The sequence below is a fragment of the Lepisma saccharinum genome, chromosome 7, assembly GCF_977018435.1.
Source record: "Lepisma saccharinum chromosome 7, izLepSacc3.1, whole genome shotgun sequence".
Classification (NCBI taxonomy): Eukaryota; Metazoa; Arthropoda; class Insecta; order Zygentoma; family Lepismatidae; genus Lepisma; species Lepisma saccharinum.
Genome location: NC_139235.1, coordinates 42750236 through 42770657, shown reverse-complemented (window position 1 = coordinate 42770657; position 20422 = coordinate 42750236). Strand labels below are relative to the sequence as shown.

Here is a 20422-nt window from a genome sequence, read left to right as displayed (position 1 = left end):
GACATGTCAATTTTGTTACAAAAGATATGTTGCCACTGTTATAACTAATGTAAAGGAATTAGAGCCAAAATAAGACATCCGAAAACAAATGGACAACATAATGCATTGTGAAGCCAGAGGTCCCAGGTTAGAACCCTGGCCGGACATGAATATCTTTAAAACAAATTCAAAAAAGTGTTGGCAAATTTTAGGCTCCCCCTGTTTTTCAGAAATATAAGGAGGTTATGACTGACTAATGTGGGATCCGAATCACTATGTGCCTCCATATCAAAACCCCTCGTTTACAAGGGACGACATTACCACTACAACATTGGGGAGACCGACATGTTAACTCCTTGATAAACTTTTTACAAATATGTCTTCATGAAACGCACATAGTTGGGAAATCATTTGTGCTATCTTTTTCCTGTTTTTAGAAATATATTTCAGCCATTACAAGACTTGAGTTATGTTTAAGAAATAGGGGGAGGGGCTCATTTCGAAACTTTTTTGGTACTACCTACGGGAAGTGTCGGTGGGGATCAGGACTCATTGATTGCTTTTGTTTATTTTCTCCCTTTTTCTGCCACTTTTGGCTAATCATGAAGATGAGGACGAGTGATGATATGGTGAAATTGATGAAGGAACACTTAAAGAACACCCATTCCCAGGTGTCTGGGATTCAAACCTGGGGCTGCTGGTGACTTAGTGTGCTCTGCTCACCACTACACCACGTAAGTCAGCAGTGTGGATCAAGAATTTGGCATATGTGGCTTACATTTCGATGAATGTGTGAGAGTCCCTCTGCCCCATCCCCCTCGTGCAAACACACCACGCTCACACATTCGTGCCCTTAATAATTTCATATCACGGGACAAACATATAGACTTACTCCTTATTACAGGTCATCAAATATAAGGAAAAAAGAAAAAAAAAGTTTCCTATTTCATTTGCTCTCAATATCCAGGAGTGTTCGCCTCAAGGTCGTGAATGCTATAGTAGTGTGATAGGAAGTGTAACTATTGCTCCAATCAGGGTTGGCTGTCTTGAGACCTTAACCATGGTTTTCCTTTTAGCCCTGGCTCCGTTCAGTATGGAATACAAAATGAACCATATGTACTCTCAACTCAAAATTTTCAATTTGCTGTTAAATATCTCATGAAAAATTTAGTTTCATATTTCTTAGACTATTCCAGACTTGTTCTTTGATAGAAAAGCTTATGAAATTATCCATCTGTCTGCATTATTAGAAGGAAATAAGGAACTCTCAGTCAAAAACTTTAATATTTCATGCCAAGACTTTATTTCTCTTCTCCCAGTGAGGATGCAGCCTGCTGCCTTGAAATAGTCAGTATTCTAGCATGTGGTATTTCCTATTTCCTTCTAGTTTCTCATATTAGCCATTCTGCCCCATCTTCCTTTATCCATTTATATTGAAAGAAGTACTTTTATAGAATTTGCACACTATACAGTAGGCACATTTAGTAAAATGTCAATATTGTCAGATGCTAATAGTGACAATTTTATGTAAGAAACACCCCTTGGCTTTGGTAATTGCATACTTTTGCTTCGTTGTGCAGTTTCACGAGAACTTTTTTTTATGGGAGAAAAATGTTGCAACTTGCTACTCATCTTAATATTGAAGGTTGTTCTGTAATTTACAATGTATCACTTCAATCAGGCGCGGCTCGTGCATTATTTACCCGGGGGTTCACTGAAGTGATGTGACATATATTCACTTTCCGCAAAATATACTTCCTTCGCCCAACAAAAGGATGGGGGAGGGTTTAAAAGCTTTGTCAAGAATTCTTTTTATCTGGGAGTATAAGGTTTTGTTGTAGAGGTGTGCGAATAAATTTAGGGCTGAAACTACAATAAATTGTGCCTTTATGAAAAAAGTTGAGTTTTGTTGGAATATCATGGACGTCCTCAAGTAGGGGCAAGTAATATATTTTTTCCCCACGAGGAGCAAAAAACACTCCTTCAGTCTGAAGTTACTGCAACACTTTTTTAATAATTACCAAAAATTACTGTGACTGAAATTAAATTATATGCGTGTAATATATAATTTTTGGTTTACATTCAATTTCCATGGGGGGGCGGCCCCCTTTTCCCCTTCCGGACGTCCATGCTGACTAATCAGAACTGGTCCTACATTTGTTAAAGGGAAATGGCAACTAATGGCATGCGCATACTAAAAATCGAACCTGAGACCCTTTCATTTATACGCGACAGGTTTGTTCAAATTTGGGGCTGGTAGACCAGCACACGCTTTTTTTCAGTGGACAAGGAAGTTTGTTTACGTTAATTATGTGCATTTCTATCGGTCATTTCTTACCTGCTCGGACAGCAACGCCTACACTGCATCAAATGACATAACCTAGGTAAAGTCCATCCCTCGTTTCACTCGCAGCATCACTTAATACTTTCCAACAAGTATCCAAGCACTTCAAAAACTAAAAAACTTGAGACTTTGACACCGAGCGACAGCGAGTCACGTCTTCGCGCCATTCTTTCTCTTTCGCGAACCCGAAGTGTTTCCACCTTTAAGGAAAAACCTCTGAATGCATGCACAAGGTATTTTGGTAATGTATCTCCTTTATTTTAATTCATCGCATCTAATTCCAGCTTCTATTTGTTTCCACTCATCCATCTCTGACACAATCTTGCATTTATTCCAAGAAGTTCGGTGCAAAAATGATACAAGAGAAGATTGAATATGTAATGTGTGCGCTTCAAACTTGAACCGCACACAGCAACACTGGAAGGGAGGAAGCAGCGAGAAAGGAGCCTTGTCCTGCGGCTTCTGCGAGAGAAGGAACTGCGCATGACCGTTGGGTTGAACATAGGTTCTGCAAATCTCATCTCTCATGTATTTTGTCCTATACCCTCCTCGCGCTTCTGCTCCCGCACGAAGCTTTCACAATGGCACGAGCTGTCCTGTGGGGGTTCAACTGAGGGTCTGTATCAGGGCGGCCGATTCGCGGTTTCTTCTTCTCAGCAAGAGAGTTCGCCGTGTTACGGGCACAAATACATGACTTATTGTGTAGAATTTTTAGCGAAATAATGTGAAAATTTAAAGACATTGTTCAGTGTTCATTCTCGAGGTGATTATCGTATATTACTGGGGGTTCACTGATCCTGTGCGCTATAGGGCCAACCGCGCCTGACTTCAATACATTTGTGGGTAGCTGATCCCCCTGGTAGCATAATGGTAACAGTCACCATGTAATCAAAGGGTTCCAGATTAAATCACCAGTGGAGGGGAGATGGTTTTCACAGCAGTTTAGATTCTACCAGAAATCATAAGCTCAGTTCAAATTAGCCTACGTGAACAGAAAGTGGACTTGTAACCAACTTTCTTTTGTTTGTTTGTTTGTTTGTTTCTTTCTTTCTTTATTCAACAAACTTCTACCAAACTTACAAGTTGTATGTTCCAATTTCAGAAGCTATACCTTTGTGCATGGTAATACACCGAGAAGAACCAAAGAAATTCAATGCTGACCATCCATTTATCTTTATGATATACGACTTGGCAACAATGACTTCTCTCTTCATTGGCAATTTAAAATTACCCATAGCCAACTGAACTAGGATATCCTGTAAACACTCAATAAAAGGTAGTTATTTGCCATGTAATGTGTGTCATTAAATGTGCTTCTGTGTGTTTTCATGAAGCTTAATAGTAAATTAGGAAACTAAACAATGAAATATTTTCAAATTTGATATTCGCAGAGTACCTCATTGGCTTGCTGTTGACACTTGTATTAACTCATATTGGTGGCACAGGATGTTCAGCTCATGCATTACTTGTGCAATGTATCAGTACTGTGGTACTTTTGTAGATGTCATGTTTCATCTTGATTTATCTTAATTTCCCTTTCTACCACTTTGGCTAATCTCGAAGTTCAGAATGAAAAGTGATAAGATGAAAGTTATGAAAGGACAGTAACTATTGCACATGGACAGGATACAACACAAGCCTCACATGTAGGATTATATTCGCTTGCATCCAGGTGCCAGAGCTTCATTAGAATGCAAAACCAATGCAGTCCAGGCTGTACTATATACAAGAGAGGTCTGCATTTAAGTGTCATATACTTGCTCTTTTAACTTCGTGTCATTGTAAATAGAATTTCTAAATCAAAATAAAATATCTTCCAATAATGTACCATAACATTTATCAATGTTATCCCCCTCAATGTTAAACTGCAGCCACAGCAATTAAAACTTCATGGGTATTTTAATTACACTTATCTCTTTTCTTTTTTTCTTTTTCCAGGTGTAACTTAGTGTCTTGAACACTATTCCACTAGTGAATTTTGTAGTTGATTGCCCATTCTTATTTGTTATTCTTGATTCATCCACAGGAATGATGATTCTTGTTGGTTGCTTATAAAGTCAGATTCATCATGAACTAAAAACTTTAAATTTTTTGCCTAAATTTTCATTATGTTCTTTGGGTTTAGCACCTTGTATGAAATTAGCACTAGCATAGATCTGTGTATATGCAAACTGTTTTATACTAACAATAACATTGTATTCACAATATTTTTTATCTATAACCAATTTCATAAACCATTAGAGCAAATTGAATTTTTCCCCATTTACATTGAAGGGTGCAAGATGGCCAAAACTTTTAAATCAATCAATCATTAGGGCAAATTCAGTGTAGTGACAACACTGGTTTGGCAACACTGCCAGGAGGCAAGTAGAAATGCATTGGGCATATGGGAGTACTTTTTGCTTTGTTATAATGGGAATATCAAACTTCCGATGGAATAGAAAATGTTATCAACGGGAAGAGGCCAGTTTGAAGAAGTGATTGCCAAGCAGAAAAGTCGAAACTCCCATTTCATTAGCCGTAACTTGATGTTGAAGTTGATTCCATACATGGGATTCCGGAAATTGTTATTCATATTTTTCAAATATGTCCAGCTTGATAATCAAGATAGTAAAACTCTTCTACTTGCAACATGGAGAGAAATTCATACTCTTGATACGTCCAGGTTTTTTTTTTAGTAGCAGTGCCCATTCAGGCGATATTGAAATAAACGCACAATTGGTGTGTAACTGTACCTCCTCCCCTAAATGGAAATTACTGAGGCTTGATATCCATTCATTCTACGTAGCACTTCTAGCTTTCTCAGTGGCTAGGTGTGGTGAACTTGCTATCTTCCTTCCAATGGTCCCAGATTTGAGTCTGTGTGTGGGTGTTGATATGTTAATCTAATCATTGCTATTAGGCAGAAAATAAGAAATTACAAATGGAATCTCCATAAAAGTGCAATTTATTCAGTTCACTAATTACTGCACCAAAGCAGTGTTCCAGAAAACAACAAGTACTTTTTTTTTTCCTCGAGCTATTCCTAAAACTTTTCTTTTCCTGGCTTTCAAATAAAATAGACTAAAAATCTATATGTATCAGTTTTCATTTGCACTTGCATCTATGATGCTTTGGTTCAGATCCTCCCAACTGTTCCATGGACTTCCTGCAGACATTCATTGTTCTTTCCAGGTTTCCTCTTAGTATCTACCTTGGAATCTGTGTTCTTTCATCTTATTACATGGTTGATGTAGTTATTTTTTTCTTTAAGTAAGATGAGAGAGTATATCATTGTATAGTTTGTAAATTTCACTATTATATAACTTCTCAACCATTCTTGAGATCAAAAATATTCTGGAAGAATCTTATTCTTTTACAATTTTACAAATACCTTTTTTACAGCATTATTTGAGCTGTGTAGTTAACATCTCCACATATGATTGAATGCAGTATTGAGAAGCATGCAATTTGAATAAGTGTGTGCATTTCTGCTAATTCCTTTATTCTTGTCATTCAGCTGAGTACTTAAATATGGGAAGTTGGTGATCACCTCAGTGTTGGTAATAATAATAATAATAATAATTCCTTTATTTAGCGGGCGAGGTTCAGCCGTAGGCTGATCTACCACCAGTTTTTCAACTTAAGATATTTTCCAACCTCCATGGTGGAGTGCAATACCATAGTCCCAGGTTCGAATCCCAACCTGCGCATGTGCGTGTTCTTTGTGATTGTCCTTTAGCAATTTCATAATATCACCACTCATTCTGGTCATTATACCTTTTTTTATTATTATTTTACTGAATTTGTTTTGCTCCATTCTGAAAATACTGAGTCTTCTATTCAGATCCTCAAAAACTTCCTTCACCATGAGATTAATAGAATGTGGGTGGCTGTATTTGTGTGAAATTATACTGAAAAGTTCCTCTGGTACTTGTTCATAATCAGTGGCGAAGCGTAGAGTTCCTAACAGGGTAGGCACAAAAGTGCGATAATTTCCATTAGTTTCTTAAATTTGTAAAAAGAAAAGGGGGGGGGGCTGTGTCATGGAGAGTGGTTCAGTGTCTCTCCAGGCCACTTCTTTACTTGCTAGTAGCATGACTTTTTCAAAAGTGTTGTTACCGGCCATCAGTATGATAATTATGTCTTAGACGTTCTTCTCCCGCCCACCAGATGTCATAGATCTAGATTTTTGTTCATTTCGGTTTTTTTTTGTTTGTATTTTTTCAACCCCTGATTTATGCACACACCTCCAGAAAGAACTACCAATCATGAGACATCGCGAAAATCCAACGAATAGTGCTAGAGCCCTGTTGTCAATTCTTCATCACTTTTTTCTATATTTTGCAATTGAGGTGAAAAGGGCTAGAAGAACCCCATAATTTTTGGGTCAGTCTGACATTTGTGCCGTGAGCAGATTACAGAATTCCGCACTTTCAGCGACTCTGTTTGGTACGTTTTACTGCTGCCAACTTAGTTTTTTTTTTAGCAAGACTTACTCGCACCGAGGAAAACACCATAGTTATCTGTTGTCTAACTAAAGGAAATGGTTGTAGTTAATTCCAATCTTGGCTTTCTAGATAAATGAATTTCTGACACCTCTATGTGCAAGTAAACATAATTTAAATTTTGAATATTTTCGTCTCATTTGTTCTGCTCTATGCTAATCGTGATGATGAGAATGTATGGAGAATGAATTAAAGATGATCAGGAAACATTGACATGACCACAACTAGGTCACCTGGCTTCGTAACGTGTTAGGATAACCACTACGGGGCTTTCAAGAAAAAAAAAACATAAGTAAAGGTGACCTCTGTCATTCAGTGTGTATACTTCGCATCCTAGTTTGTGCTACCCCTTGTGTTAGTATACACCTTTACGTGATAATAGAACATAGGATCCTTGTTTGAGACCTGGCAACACAACAGGTTACTATATAACATATAAACAGGTTATAATAAATGCAGTTGCTTGAGAGAATAGAATCCCAATTTTTAGGCGCAATTTAGCTCTTTTCTGCCAATCCAATGTGACAACACTGGCCTGTTCCACCAGACCTGAAACAGACATGGCCTGCGCATTAACCCCATAACACTCTTTGTCCTAAACCCAAAGAAGTCTTCCCTTGCATTGTACTCTCATTGACCGCCCTCTTCTCTTGTTATCCCTTCAGGGTAAACGAAACTGCCTACCTCTTTGCTTGTGTTGGGTGCAAATGTCTGCTTGTAATATCTATTCGACGACAGTGTTAACGCATTAAATAACGTTTCAACAACTTTTAATTTTTTTAAAATATTTTGCTGTCACTTGCCACTGTTACTTGCAAAGGAAAATATAGTTGAAAACATTTTAGAAATGATTGTTATAAGAAGGAAACATGAGAGACCAAAAGTGGGTCCTACCTTACCGATGATTACATCTTCACTCAATTGTTCTTGCATTTTAGTCCAGCACTTTCTTGCATAAATCTGATCGCTGCACACAACATGAATCACAAACAAAGCTCTACCGCCATGAACTTCGCACTCCGAGCCACGCTCCTTTGTAGCGTCCTGAGCAGGAGGCAAGTTTTCACAGACAGGGAACAACCGAGGGAATCCCTGTTCAAGATAAAAATAAATTATTCTATTTCCAGTGAAAGTAAAACTACTTTGTAAATATAAGGCATAACTAGCATTTTAATTTACATAATTTGGTATGTAGACGTACTTTAGAAATATAAGTTCTTTAGACTTTCTGTTTATGCTACGGTGTTGGGTGAATCGACAAGACCATCAGCACTCTGGTCAGAAAACGAAGTCAGAACTACAGTACTCCGTAATTTTCAATTTCACTTACACTTGTCGATGAAAGGAAGGAAAACCTAAGTTTCATACAAAATATGGAGAATGTACAATGAAATAGAAATCTCTCTGCATGAACACAGGCTAAAACATGCTGGTACACAACAAATTTCCAACCCTGGCGGAAATGCAGTGTTGCTGATATTCTGTTCGTCCTAGTGGGTAACACAGCGAGGTCGGCTTCACGAGCACGTTATAAGCATACGTACAGTACTCGTAAGATTAGGCTTCCTGCATATACGACCGTACGACAGAATGTGAAGAGAAGAGGCCTCAGCAAATGTGCCTCACTCCGTGGAAAGTTCGTATACTGGACAGGGTTAGAATTTTTTTGAAATTATCATAAATGAAAATTCCAAACTTTTCAATATGCATTACATATGTTTCGACGCAATAAGTAAATACACCTTTAAAAGAGTAATGGCATGAGTAGGCCCGGCCTCCTGGCCTCATAGGACGCTATGCCACTGCTCATAATATATTCCAGCACCAAATTGAAAATGGGCAGGTTGAGTCCCACCTTCAGTTTTACCTGAATCCATTGTCAAGTCTACCAATCTAACTTCTCTGGCATTCTAATTCTCTGTGACCAATTGTGGCTCTTATGAATGATGTCGTATACTTTCTGATTTGAGAAAAATTTGCATTTCCTTCCCAGTACTTCAGAATTTATTTCAGTGTAGATGTCTGGTCGTTAAGGTGGTGGCTTTTTGTAAAGCCTGCCTTATACTCCCTATGATATGTTTCTGATGTGGTTCAATATATGATTGTAGTGAGTTTATACATGTATGTTGTACATATAATATTGATGTCACCACTGGATAACTACTGTGAACACTTATTTGGATTGTGCTAATTTCACTTACCTTTTCAGGTGGTTTTGCTTTCTGCAGCGATATCATGTATTCTATTCCACCAGTGAATTTTGTGGCTGATTGCCCATTCTTATTTGCTATCCATGATGCATCAACCAGAACTATTCTTTTTCTTGGTTGCTTAAAAGAGCCAAATCCATTATAATTTTAAAAATTGTATGATCAATTTAACCTTTGTGTTAGTGCCCGATATGAATTTAGTGCTAGTGCACATAGTAAACAATGCTTTAAAGTAACAGTGGGAGGTATTCACAATATTTTCATCTGTAATCAATTTCTACTGTTTAGGTAAATGCAGTTTAATAAACATTGGCCAGGAAGACAGTTCAAATAATGATAGCCTAATACTGGAACCACTTTCATTGCTTCAGTAGCCTGATATTATTTCCCTGTATTAAATTTGTCTTTTTTGTGGCGTTCATAGACATAATGTATGTGTATTTGCCGAGAAACATTGTTTTAACCACTGTTAACCAACTGCCTCCTAAATTCATAAATGACAAGGACTATAGTGAAAAATAGAATATGTTTTATCTTTTGTTGACATAGTTTTTGTTATAAATCAACTTTTCTGTTCTCAATTTGCATCATCCTTGTAGAATTTGTAATATTTTTAAATTCAAAATTTTGCACATGATTTAATTTGAATTTTTGTTACTTGGCATCACTCTTCTCCCACTTTTGGCTAATTGCGACTATGAAGGTGAGTGATGGTATCATTAAATTGATGATGGGACACCTGCAAAGAATACCCATGCCCAGGCTCAAAATTTGAGCCAGAGACCCCTTGCATCGTATCATGCTGTGCTAACCACTCTGCCACATAGGTCAGCCAAAATGTTTGTTATCTGTCGAATCTAAGGTATTGCAAGTTTCTGACATCTCTGATATGTGCTTAATAACAAGGTGATGGCATTTTACTTCAGAATATATTTATCTCTGTAGTCTTCATTACACTACTCCACAAAATAATTTTGTATATCTGATCACCAATTTTTATTCCTCGTACAAGATTCAACAACAGGCACTGTGATTTTTGTTGGTTGCTTGAAAAATCTTAATCCATTATGAATTTCCATTATGTACATTTTTCATACAAGTGAAGAACTATACAATCTTGTCGTTTTTTTATAAGTATAAATTTGTAAAGAACATGCAATTGTCATATTAGCCACATATTTATATTCTATATAAAACTGTAAGGAAAAATCAATTGAATTATATAAAATATATATTTCATCAATAAATATTTTTTTTCCCTTGGGCCTCTTTTTTTTTTACTTTTCTGCCTTGGAGAAGAGGGACCATGCTTGCTTCAAATCAACACTTTTGATGGCTTATAGGGTTTTAGACTAGGTGCCATGTGTGTTTGGCAAGTTTTGGCCATTCTATTTCTGTTCTGTGTTTTTCTTCTGTTCATCTATCCACCTATTTAGGTGTGCAAACTCATCTGCATTGACAATGGTGTACAGGTTTTACTTTTTGATGTTTTTTTTTTTCTGGCTTAGTGTTTTTCTTACTGCTGAATGTTGTCTTGAGTTGTAATTTTATGCTAATTCAACTTATCTTTTCTGATAACCCTGGGAGGTGTGTTTTGCGTCCTGTGCCTTTCGAGTCGGTCGTTGCATCTTGATATTTGTCTGCTTTACTGTGAATGGTTCTTATAGTAATGGTTGACATATACAAATTGAGTTTCATTTTTATTTAATGTGTTCCAGTTCTTTTCTCAATGTTACCAGATTTTTATAGATTCTCTTTAGCCAGATTATTAGTAAATCCCAATTCCATCCTATGTTCGATCCCCATCACCAGCAAAAAATGAATCACTTTATTTAAAGATGAGCTGTCAGGGGGAGGGTGGGGCACTTTGAAATATACTTTTAGTATACTTTTAGAATAAATAAAACTATTATCTAAAAAACCTAGAACAATAGATAATGTCAAATTAATTGCATGATGTAACAAAGAAATCAAATGCATAATAGAGACGTTAACTCACTTGTACAATCTGACTGTTCATTAATGGAACAAGTAAACATGGTGGGGCAAAAGATTCCACACACCTCTGAAATAGGCTGCTTAGACTAAATAGTAGCCTGTCTTATTTGAGCCATAAATGGTCCACCCACAACATAAGGCAGGAAGCATTGCATCAGAACTTTTGGATTTTCGTTTTTAAATAATCTACAAGGTGAGGTTTATTCTTGTACCAAATACTGTGCAGTTTTTTTTTTAATGCAGTATATTTTTAATTTCTCACTGATTGTAACATTTTATAGTAGATGACATGTACCCTATCACTTGACATTTTACTTCTTCCGAGTTTTAATAATACTGCTTAAAGAATGATACCCCAAGCCAAACATTACTTTTTTTTTTTTTGTAAAAGACATTGATCCTGTCTATTCCATGTTGTTGAAAACTAAGAATTAAATATGTTGTGACAAAATGTCATTCATCTTTATACTTGCTAGGCAGTCACTCGTATGAAACTTTTTGATGGAGACACTTGAATTAAATTAACAATAAAATTTGTATGTTCCCATTTCAGAAATTTCACTCGATTGTTTGGAAATATATCCAGAAGATGCAAAGAAATTTAATGCTCAGCATCCTTTTATCTTTGTTATATACGACATAGCAATGATGGCTATTCTGTTCATTGGCCATTTAAAATCGCCCAAAACAAATTGATGAAGGAAACCTTATGTATGCAAACCACTTAATAAATTGTAGTTTCTTTTGTCATACAGTGTCATTCTTTAATGTGTGCGTCTCTGCATTCCTGATACTTTACACCTCAAAGTGACTGATCAAAATCGGTAATTAAGTGTATACAGGGTGTCTCATATGTAATACTACTAACTGACACAGGTGAAAGTACACAATAATAGAAGCAAAAAAGTCTGTAAACATGGGTCTGCAATCGAGCCGTTTTAGAGATAATCACGACTGTGTGGTTACAAGCTGCCACAGACTTCATTGTTTGTAAACATCGACCTAGTTGGTAAAATGCTAATAATACAGTAGGAAAAGTGACTCCCACAGTACGATTAGACCGTGTACTGATTGTATCCATCCTGTTTGATTACAACGCCACCTCTCGGAAATGGTCTCTTTTGTAAACAAAGAGCAAACCTTTGAACGTGCAAGGAGTAAAGCACTCGGTGTTTACAAAATGTAATCAGTGACTGCTGCTAACCACACATTCGCACACATTATTAGCATTTTACCAACTAGGACAACGTTTACAAACAATGAAGTCTGTGGCGGCTTGTAATCAAACATTCGCTATTATCTCAAAAACGGCTCGTTTGCAGACCAATGTTTACTGAGACTTTTTGCTTCTATTATTGTGTACTTTCACCTGTGTCAGTTTGCACTATTACTTTTGAAACACTCTGTATAATGAGTACTTAAAATGTGATGAAAAGTTCAAAGTCTGCAACTTACGTACGGTGGATGTGTATTCAATTAATCTTAATTTTTGGTACCTCCCACCATGATTTTAGACAATTTGATGAGAGAGAGAGAGAGAGTGAGAGTGTGTTGGGTGGTGTGAAAACGTTTTATTTCTATTAGAGATGGGGCAAATTAATTGGAACACTATTGGTGTTGGCAAATGAATTCTTCTGTAAACAGCCTATAATCAGGTGCAAAATTCTTATTTTTGCTAGTATTTAATGAACATGAATATGAAGTTTGGCAGCCAAGCATAATAAGTTGTCAACTTTCGTCTCTCCACTAAAGTTCATGGGTTTGTGTTCTGGCATTAGTGTCCCTTCATCAATTTCATCTAACAATCACTCAATTTCATTAGAAGCATAAAAGCAATATAAAATTACAAATTGAACAATGAGTGTGAAGTATTCTTCACAGCAAAACACATCACAATCACCACCTGATTGCAGACATTAATTAAGTAGATGAATGAATCAATCGCTTTCTTCAAGGAACATTAGTACATCCACTCTGATTTTTTTTTTAATTATGTGTATGAATGTTGTTCTTAACGATTCGTTAGGTGCTTCATTTTCTGTAACAGGAGCCTCTCTGATGGTATAGTGTTAAATGTCATTTCCTTGTAATCAAGAGATACCAGGTTCAATACCCGGTGGAGGCACATAGTAATCCAGATCCTACTTTAAACTGTAGGTTGTGTCCCAATTAGCCTTTCTGTGCATAAAGTGAACTTAATACAAAAATGCTGACTCAGTAAGCATAACTCTTGCATTTAATGTGTATGTGAGATATGTATAGTTGTAAAAATTAAGGACGAAAGGTAAAAGATAAAGTTCCCCATGCATATAGCACCGTGACATGAAGGCACATTTAGGAGATGTAGGGGCAGGCCCCCACACATTCTCGATCTAGGCCATTTTGGAGGAGATGTGATCAGCACCACACTCAGACTGCCTTCCCCCCCCCCCCCGGATTGTTCCCAGCATACATTGATTTGAGGTTGGGTGAGTCCCAAAGCTGCTTTATATGCTGACAAGGCTGGAAAAAATCCAACCTTAGGTCACCCACCCTGGGAATCAAAACCAGTCTCTCTCACATGGCACCACTGCAGCTCTAAATTAAGGATCAGCAAGTATTTTTTTTGCTAAAGCTGATACTAAGGCTGAGCCAACACCAATGTATTGCTATCATCTAATACCAGTGGTATCAGTATCAGAAGGCCAATACCACTTTGAACTGATACTAATGCCAATACTCTTCCCATCAACACACAAAACTTGTTGTTGCATAAGTTGCTGCCACCAAAGTATTCAAAGCTGTAAAGTGCCAATGCTTGGGGTAGTATGTTCTCTAACCCACGCTAAAAACAGCTTATCTCTTTTTAAGCTACTATTTTCTCCTAGCAACATGACACTTTTAACTATTCAATGTAGTTCAAAATATTTATACAAGGGTTGGATTCAAAGTAGTAGCAACACAGCTGTCACGTGAAAGGGTTGAGTCACGGCACCACAAGCGTTTTGTGGCTGATAAGGGAATGTCAGATGAGGAAGTGTAGTGAGTGGGAACAGCTGTATGTTATTCAGTCAAAACAGCAGTGCTCTGAAACAGAGGACGAGAGTGCAAGCACCCTAACAATATTTTTAGGCATGAAGAACAACGTGCAAGGATCAAAATTGGTCGGAGTGCAAAGGAATGTTGGAAGGGACTGCATGAAGCATGTGGTGATTCAGCGTTGCCGTATCGTACAATGGTGCGATGGGTGAGTGTGTTTTGGGAAGGCAGGGATTCCATGCACGACCGCTCCTGTTCTGGAAGACCCCCCGGACACCACCACCATTGAGCTCCTGGCTGTCCTGCTGCATGTGGATCGCTGATGGACTGCACGAGAATTAGCCACAGAGATAGGCATGTGTCACAAAACAGTGCTGCACATTCTGCACAACATTCTTGGGTTCCGCAAAATCGCAGCACGTTGGATACAGCATGAAATCACAGAGGTGCAAGAATGGCATCACTACCCACTTGCACAAGATTTGCTGAACCGCTACCAGAGGGAGGGTGAGGACTTCCTGGGAAGGATCGTCACTATGGATGAAACCTGGGCTTGGTCGTACACACCACGCTTGAAGCAGCAGTCCAATAAATGGAAACACCCTGGTTCTCCTTGCCCAACGAACGTGCACCCTACACAAGGTGGTGTGAAAGTGGTGTTTATTGTTGCTTACGACAGCCGGGGGGTAATCCTGCACCTTCTTGCAACACCACCTTCATCCCGCATTAAGGAGGAAGCAACGGCACATTCTGGCATGGTCTCCTATCATCCTGCATGACAATGCAAGGTGTCATACTGCGAACACTGTGACGGCGCTCCTGTATAACTAGCAGTGCAAGGTACTGGAACATCTGCTGTATTCACCCGATATGAGTCCGTGTAATTACGACCTTTTTGCCAAAATTAAGAAACCACTGCGCGGGAAGCACTACGACACGTGCGAAGCCATCATACGAGCTATAGGGTGGTCACTGCAGGGCACAGACAGAGATGGACGCACTGACGGTGTACGAGGCCTTCCGTATGTGTGGCAGAAGGTCGTAGAGATGGAGGGCCATTACATTGAAGGAACGTAACACGTGATCCTCTGCTAATACAGTCAAGTAGCAATTATACCAGTGTTGCCATTACTTTTTATCCAAACCTTGTATATTTTAATATATAATTTTTCTCATACTATTATATAGTCATATGAGAACTAGAGGAAATGTTCACTCCTCTGGAAAGCTCTATTTGGGGTCAGTGATACCAATACTACTGATATTGACTCAATCTTAGTTGCAATTTTTTCACTGATGTGCCACGTGCATTTCAAAAGCCTGGTTATTTCAAAAGATCCACAAAAATGCCACGTGACATCTTTGTGGAGTTTAATTCTCCTAGAAATTATGTAAAAATTTCCTTTATATTGCATCAGTATTGAGTGAAACTTGAATTGTGTGATTGAATGCTAGGTATTTTCTGTAAATAATAGGTATTTTGTGATGCAATTCTTTATTACTCCATGGGGCAGAAACAATTAGACCATTTACATTTCGTAAAATATTCGCATCTTTGTAGGTGACTGGTGAAACACACATCCCTTAACAGAGCCCTTAAGGTCTTCAGTTGTCATGCAGCGTTGGTTGGAAGAGCATGGAGCATTTGCTGTGGAAATACTGAGGACTACGCTGGAAACTTCTGGCACTCGGTGCACATTTTCCAGTGTTCGTACAGCCTCCCTGATGGCGCAGAGTTAGCATTGTCGCCTTGTAATCAAGGGGTCGTGGAGGTACATAGTGGTTCAGATCCCACTTTAAACTGTAGGTCCAATCCCGATTAACCTTACTGTGCATAAAGTGAACTTAAAATACAAAATCAATCCAATCAATCCAGTGTTCTTACAGTTTGAGGGCAACCAGGAGGCCTCTTGCTAACAATGAATGCAGTAGTTCTGATTTGTGTAGCCCAATTCAATATTGTTTGACATGTCTGAACCTTTCCATTCCTTCAGATGTCAAAATGTTGTCGAAAAACATGCTGTGTTAACAGTAGGAGAGTCATTGTTTCAAAAGGACTTTTCCAGCAAACGCACGATGCTCTTCCGACCAATGCTGCATGATGACTGAAGGTTTTTAAACTGCTCTACCCAGGGATTCACCACACCACTGCAAAGATGTTTTAATGACACCAAATAGAAATAGTTTGTTTTTGCCCCACCCTGCATAACAATATTTAATATTTTAATGCAAAAGTAGTAAATATATGTGCTACATTTATTATAACTGCCACGAAAGGCTTGTATAATAATATTAATTAATATTCTGAACATTTTTAATTGTTTCAATGTTCAAGCATTCACATTAATATTGGTAAAAAGACGTATTGACTCAGCCCTATAAATTATGAAAATAAAATTTACCAATGCCAAGAATTGATGTTCATACAGTTCATTACAAAAGAACAAATGTTTCACAAATACCTTGTGGCTCATTGACTTCTTTACTTGGCTCATTCTTGTACAATGTCATCAAATTGGTAACGTAGATGCAAGAAAGGCTGCCTATGTGGTTAAACATATTCATTGATTAACCCTTAGGGAGAATTCATGCTGAAGCGATAAGTGATAGGCGACACATGTTGCTTGAGAAGTTCACAAATAAAATGCAGGCTTGTGTGGTCTGTCATGCTGCTATGATGTGAAACATTGGCTCATTCCCAAGCGGCATGTCTCTGTTCAGTCTGAAATTCCCTTAGAATTCCAGTCTGTTATCCAAGGTATTAGCCTCAAATAAGAGCATGTTTTTAGCATAAAATTTGAAATTCTGTAATGCTTTGAATGTCTTGCCCTATTGATCATTTGCATTCTTTATCCTCCAAATGATTTTTTCCTTTTCTTCTGGTGCAAATATTGTTCTTTTGTTTGTTTTTTGTAGGAAGTCTGCCAAATACTGCATTGATCCTCCAAAAGATTTTATTGTTGATCATCCTTTTTTTCTTCTTGTATGTGATTCCACAATAAATATTAATCTTTTCATTGGATGTTTAAAGAAACCATTGCAATTTTGATACTCCTTTGAGACACAATATCTTGTTATAAATAGTTTTGGCAACACAATTATAAAGTTTTTTTTTGTTTTTTTTTAATTTTCTCTGAATGAACTTGAATTTAATTAATAGGGCAAATGCATATAGGGATATAAAGGGTGATCTTAGTTTAAGGCACTCAAATGTTGACCTCTCTTCCAGGTAGTACATTTTGCCTGCATTTTGTAGGCTAATGATACCCTGGGGCCTGGCCAATATACTCCTCTTTGTGGGTTTGTTTTGCGTTGTCCATATGTGTTTAATTGTTCCTTCATTCATCTCATCTTACCATTCATCCCCATCATTGCGATTAGCTAAAAGTGGCAGAAAAAATGTAAACTAACCAAAGTCAACAAAAAAAAATAATAAAGTAGTGGCAACACTGTCGGGATGAGGTTGCAACACTGCACAATCCTAGCAGGCAGTGCAAGGCATTAGTTGGATGTAGTTTTGTTGCGTCGAACGCCTGAAGCAGTCAGTGCAGCGAGTTTTGGTGTCTGTGTGAGCAGTCTTAAGTGAACACTGTGTTTTTGACCACCCTAAAGACATGTTTACAAAGGTTGAACAGCGATCTTGGATCAAAATTCAGGTGGCCCATGGCAAAAACACACGGGAATGTCTTCAAGGCCTATGTGAAGCCTGTGGCAACGATGTATTACCATATCGGGCTGTTGAGCAATGGGTAAGTGCGTTCCGTGGGGGTCGGGATGTGTCCGTGGATTTACCACGCACTGGTAGGCTATCCATTTCCGATGACCAGGTAGAGTTAGTGCGAGGCCTCATTGCCGTTGACCACCAAATGACTGTCCGAGAATTATCCGTAGAAGTTTGGATGAGTCATTAATCGGTGTGGCACGTGCTGAAGAACATTTTAAACATGAGGAAAATTGCATCCTGTTGGATTCCCCATCACCTCACAGAAGTACAGAAATGGCACCGGTACGCTCGTGACCGTCTCGACAGATACCGCAATGAAGGAGATGCATTGTGGCCATTGACGAAACATGGGCACGGGCATACGAGCTCGAACTCAAGCGGCAATCGAATGAATGGCATCACCGAGGATCACCCCATCCAAAGAAGTTCGACAGGAACCCAGTAGGGTGAAGGTCATGTTGATAGTGGCATACGATGCGGAAGGTGTCATCATTAGTCGTGCAGTATTCCAAGGTGCAACTATCAACACAGAATACTATTGCTGTTTCCTTCAGCACCACTTGCGTCCAGCTATGCGGCGTAAACATCCACATTTCCTACTGGATAATCCACCTTGCATCTTGCATGACAAATCAAGTTGCCATGTGGTGGAAGCAGTGACTACCGTGTTCAGTAGGTGTCATTGGGAAGTCTTGAAACATCCTCCATATTCCCCTGACATGAGTCCTTCTGACTTGATTTGTTCCGACGGTTGAAAGAACCTCTCCGTGGCATACGGTTTCCTGATATACCATCAGTGCTGCAAGCAGTAGGGCACTCCATCGCTGTGATCAACTGAGACCACCTCGCTGACGGCATCCTACAGCTGCCATACATTTGTCAGAAGGTCCATAACTTTGCTGGTGATTATATTTAAAGGTTCTAATGTCATTTTGCTGATACCATGAATAAACCCTTGGAAATATCTGTGTTGCCAGTACTTTATTTACAATCCACGTATATTTTTTTCAAATACAACCTTAGTGACAATGAAGTTCGACCAGTCACAAATATAGGAGTGCGTTGTGAAAGAAGGAGAACACATGCATATGCTGAACATATTTTATTCAGCAGGCTACATGGAACAAAGGAAAACATAAATTTCCGCTGCAACGCAGCTATGTATGGTGTCCACACAAAATAAAACATTTTCGTCCATCTACACGTGACATTGAAGTTTGACCACTGTTAGAGGGGATCCTGTTTACCATGGTGTGACGCCGCCCCATCGGCGAATAACTGTGGCAATGCATCGGGACATGCTGCGGACGAGTCGTTCAAGGTATTCCACATCGATGCGGTGCCATTGCTCCTGCAGGCAGGCGATAAGAGCAGCCACTGTCGTGGGTTCCCTCTGTTGCACACGTCGCTTAAGAACACGCCACACATTCTCAATGGACGAGAGGTCGGGACTCGATGGTGGCCATGGCAGAGTTTGCACGTGATGGCGAGTCAACCATTCTCTTGTCAGCCACGCTGTATGAGGCCTGGCATTGTCGTGTTGAAAGATGAGACACTGCCTGTGGAACAGGTGCCTTCACAGTGTGGGAAGATGCCGCTCCAGTATGCGTGTATAGGCGTGTGCATTCACAATGCCCTCACAGACGTGTAGTGGGCCAACCCCAGATGCCGTCATGCATCCCCATACCATCACTGACGCAGGTTTCTGTACCCGACGTGCATAACATTTTGCTTCATTCTGTTCCTCCTTCCGACAAATGACTGTTTTCCGTATTTTCCCGTACACAACATTGAAAATGGATTTGTCCGTCCACAAAACTCTGTTCCACTGCCGAAATGTCCATCCCCGGTACATTCGTGCCCACCGTAGTTGATTGCCTTTGTTCAACATGGAAAGGAAGGGTTTACGTTTCGCCTTGTACACTCGGTAACCGCATCGCTGTAGGTAACGGCGAATGGTTCTGGTTGACACTTCAATGTGAAAGCGTTCTCGAGTCCACAGTCAGAATTCGGCCACAGGAACATGATTGTTGGTCTGGATATAGCGCCTAAATATCCGTAGGTCACGCACGCTCAGCAGCCGTTTTCGACCGGGGGCCTTAACTGGTTCTGTAGTACACGTATTTTGGTGGTGTTTGATGATGCAGTGGACGGTTGACTTGGGTAAGTTCAGTTGGCGCCCTATTTCCCAATCACTGAGTCCATCCCGTTGCAACTCCACCACTCTTCTTCTCACGGTGTTGTCAATAGGTTTAACCCTGGCCATGGTGATGATGCACTGCGGTTCCTTGGTGCACATCACGCGCTTATATACGGCGGACTCCCTTATCGTGTCCGTGACGTCATGCTTCCGTTGAATGCGCCACTATCTGGAATTTTCCATATGGGTCTGGTGCCTGGTCGAAGTTCAATGTCACGCGTATAGTTCCCCCGTTTTCGTTCTTTACATGACCTTGGGTGCAACAAGCTGGGATCACGATTCTTGCCTGCTCACACGCCTCCTCTTACACACATGCGTCACTTCTGCGGGTCACCCATTCCACCGCCTATGCCTCTGTGCATTTAATCACGTATTCCTTTCTGGTCGAACTTCATTGTCACCAAGGTTGTATATTTAAAATTGCATTACTTTTTGTGTAAACCTAATTATTACTTTGGCTTT

General features: G+C 39.1%; 1 protein-coding gene across 11 annotated transcripts in view; it reads left to right on the top strand.

The window, feature by feature from the left end:
- Positions 1 to 20422, top strand: part of LOC145989824 (iris-like) — a 152079-nt gene that overhangs the window by 71705 nt on the left and 59952 nt on the right. For 2 of the 11 annotated variants that reach the window (XM_083125202.1, XM_083125201.1), the window contains exon 8: positions 3426 to 3599. The exons of 5 other annotated variants lie outside the window; for them this stretch is intronic. In XM_083125202.1, coding sequence (XP_082981328.1) covers positions 3426 to 3568 — 143 coding nt within the window. In that variant the 3' untranslated portion in view covers positions 3569 to 3599. Of the gene's footprint in view, positions 1 to 3425; positions 3600 to 11571; positions 11769 to 20422 lie in introns of those variants that run through there. 4 more of the 11 variants (XM_083125206.1, XM_083125205.1, XM_083125200.1 and 1 more) reach the window with 3 other exon arrangements.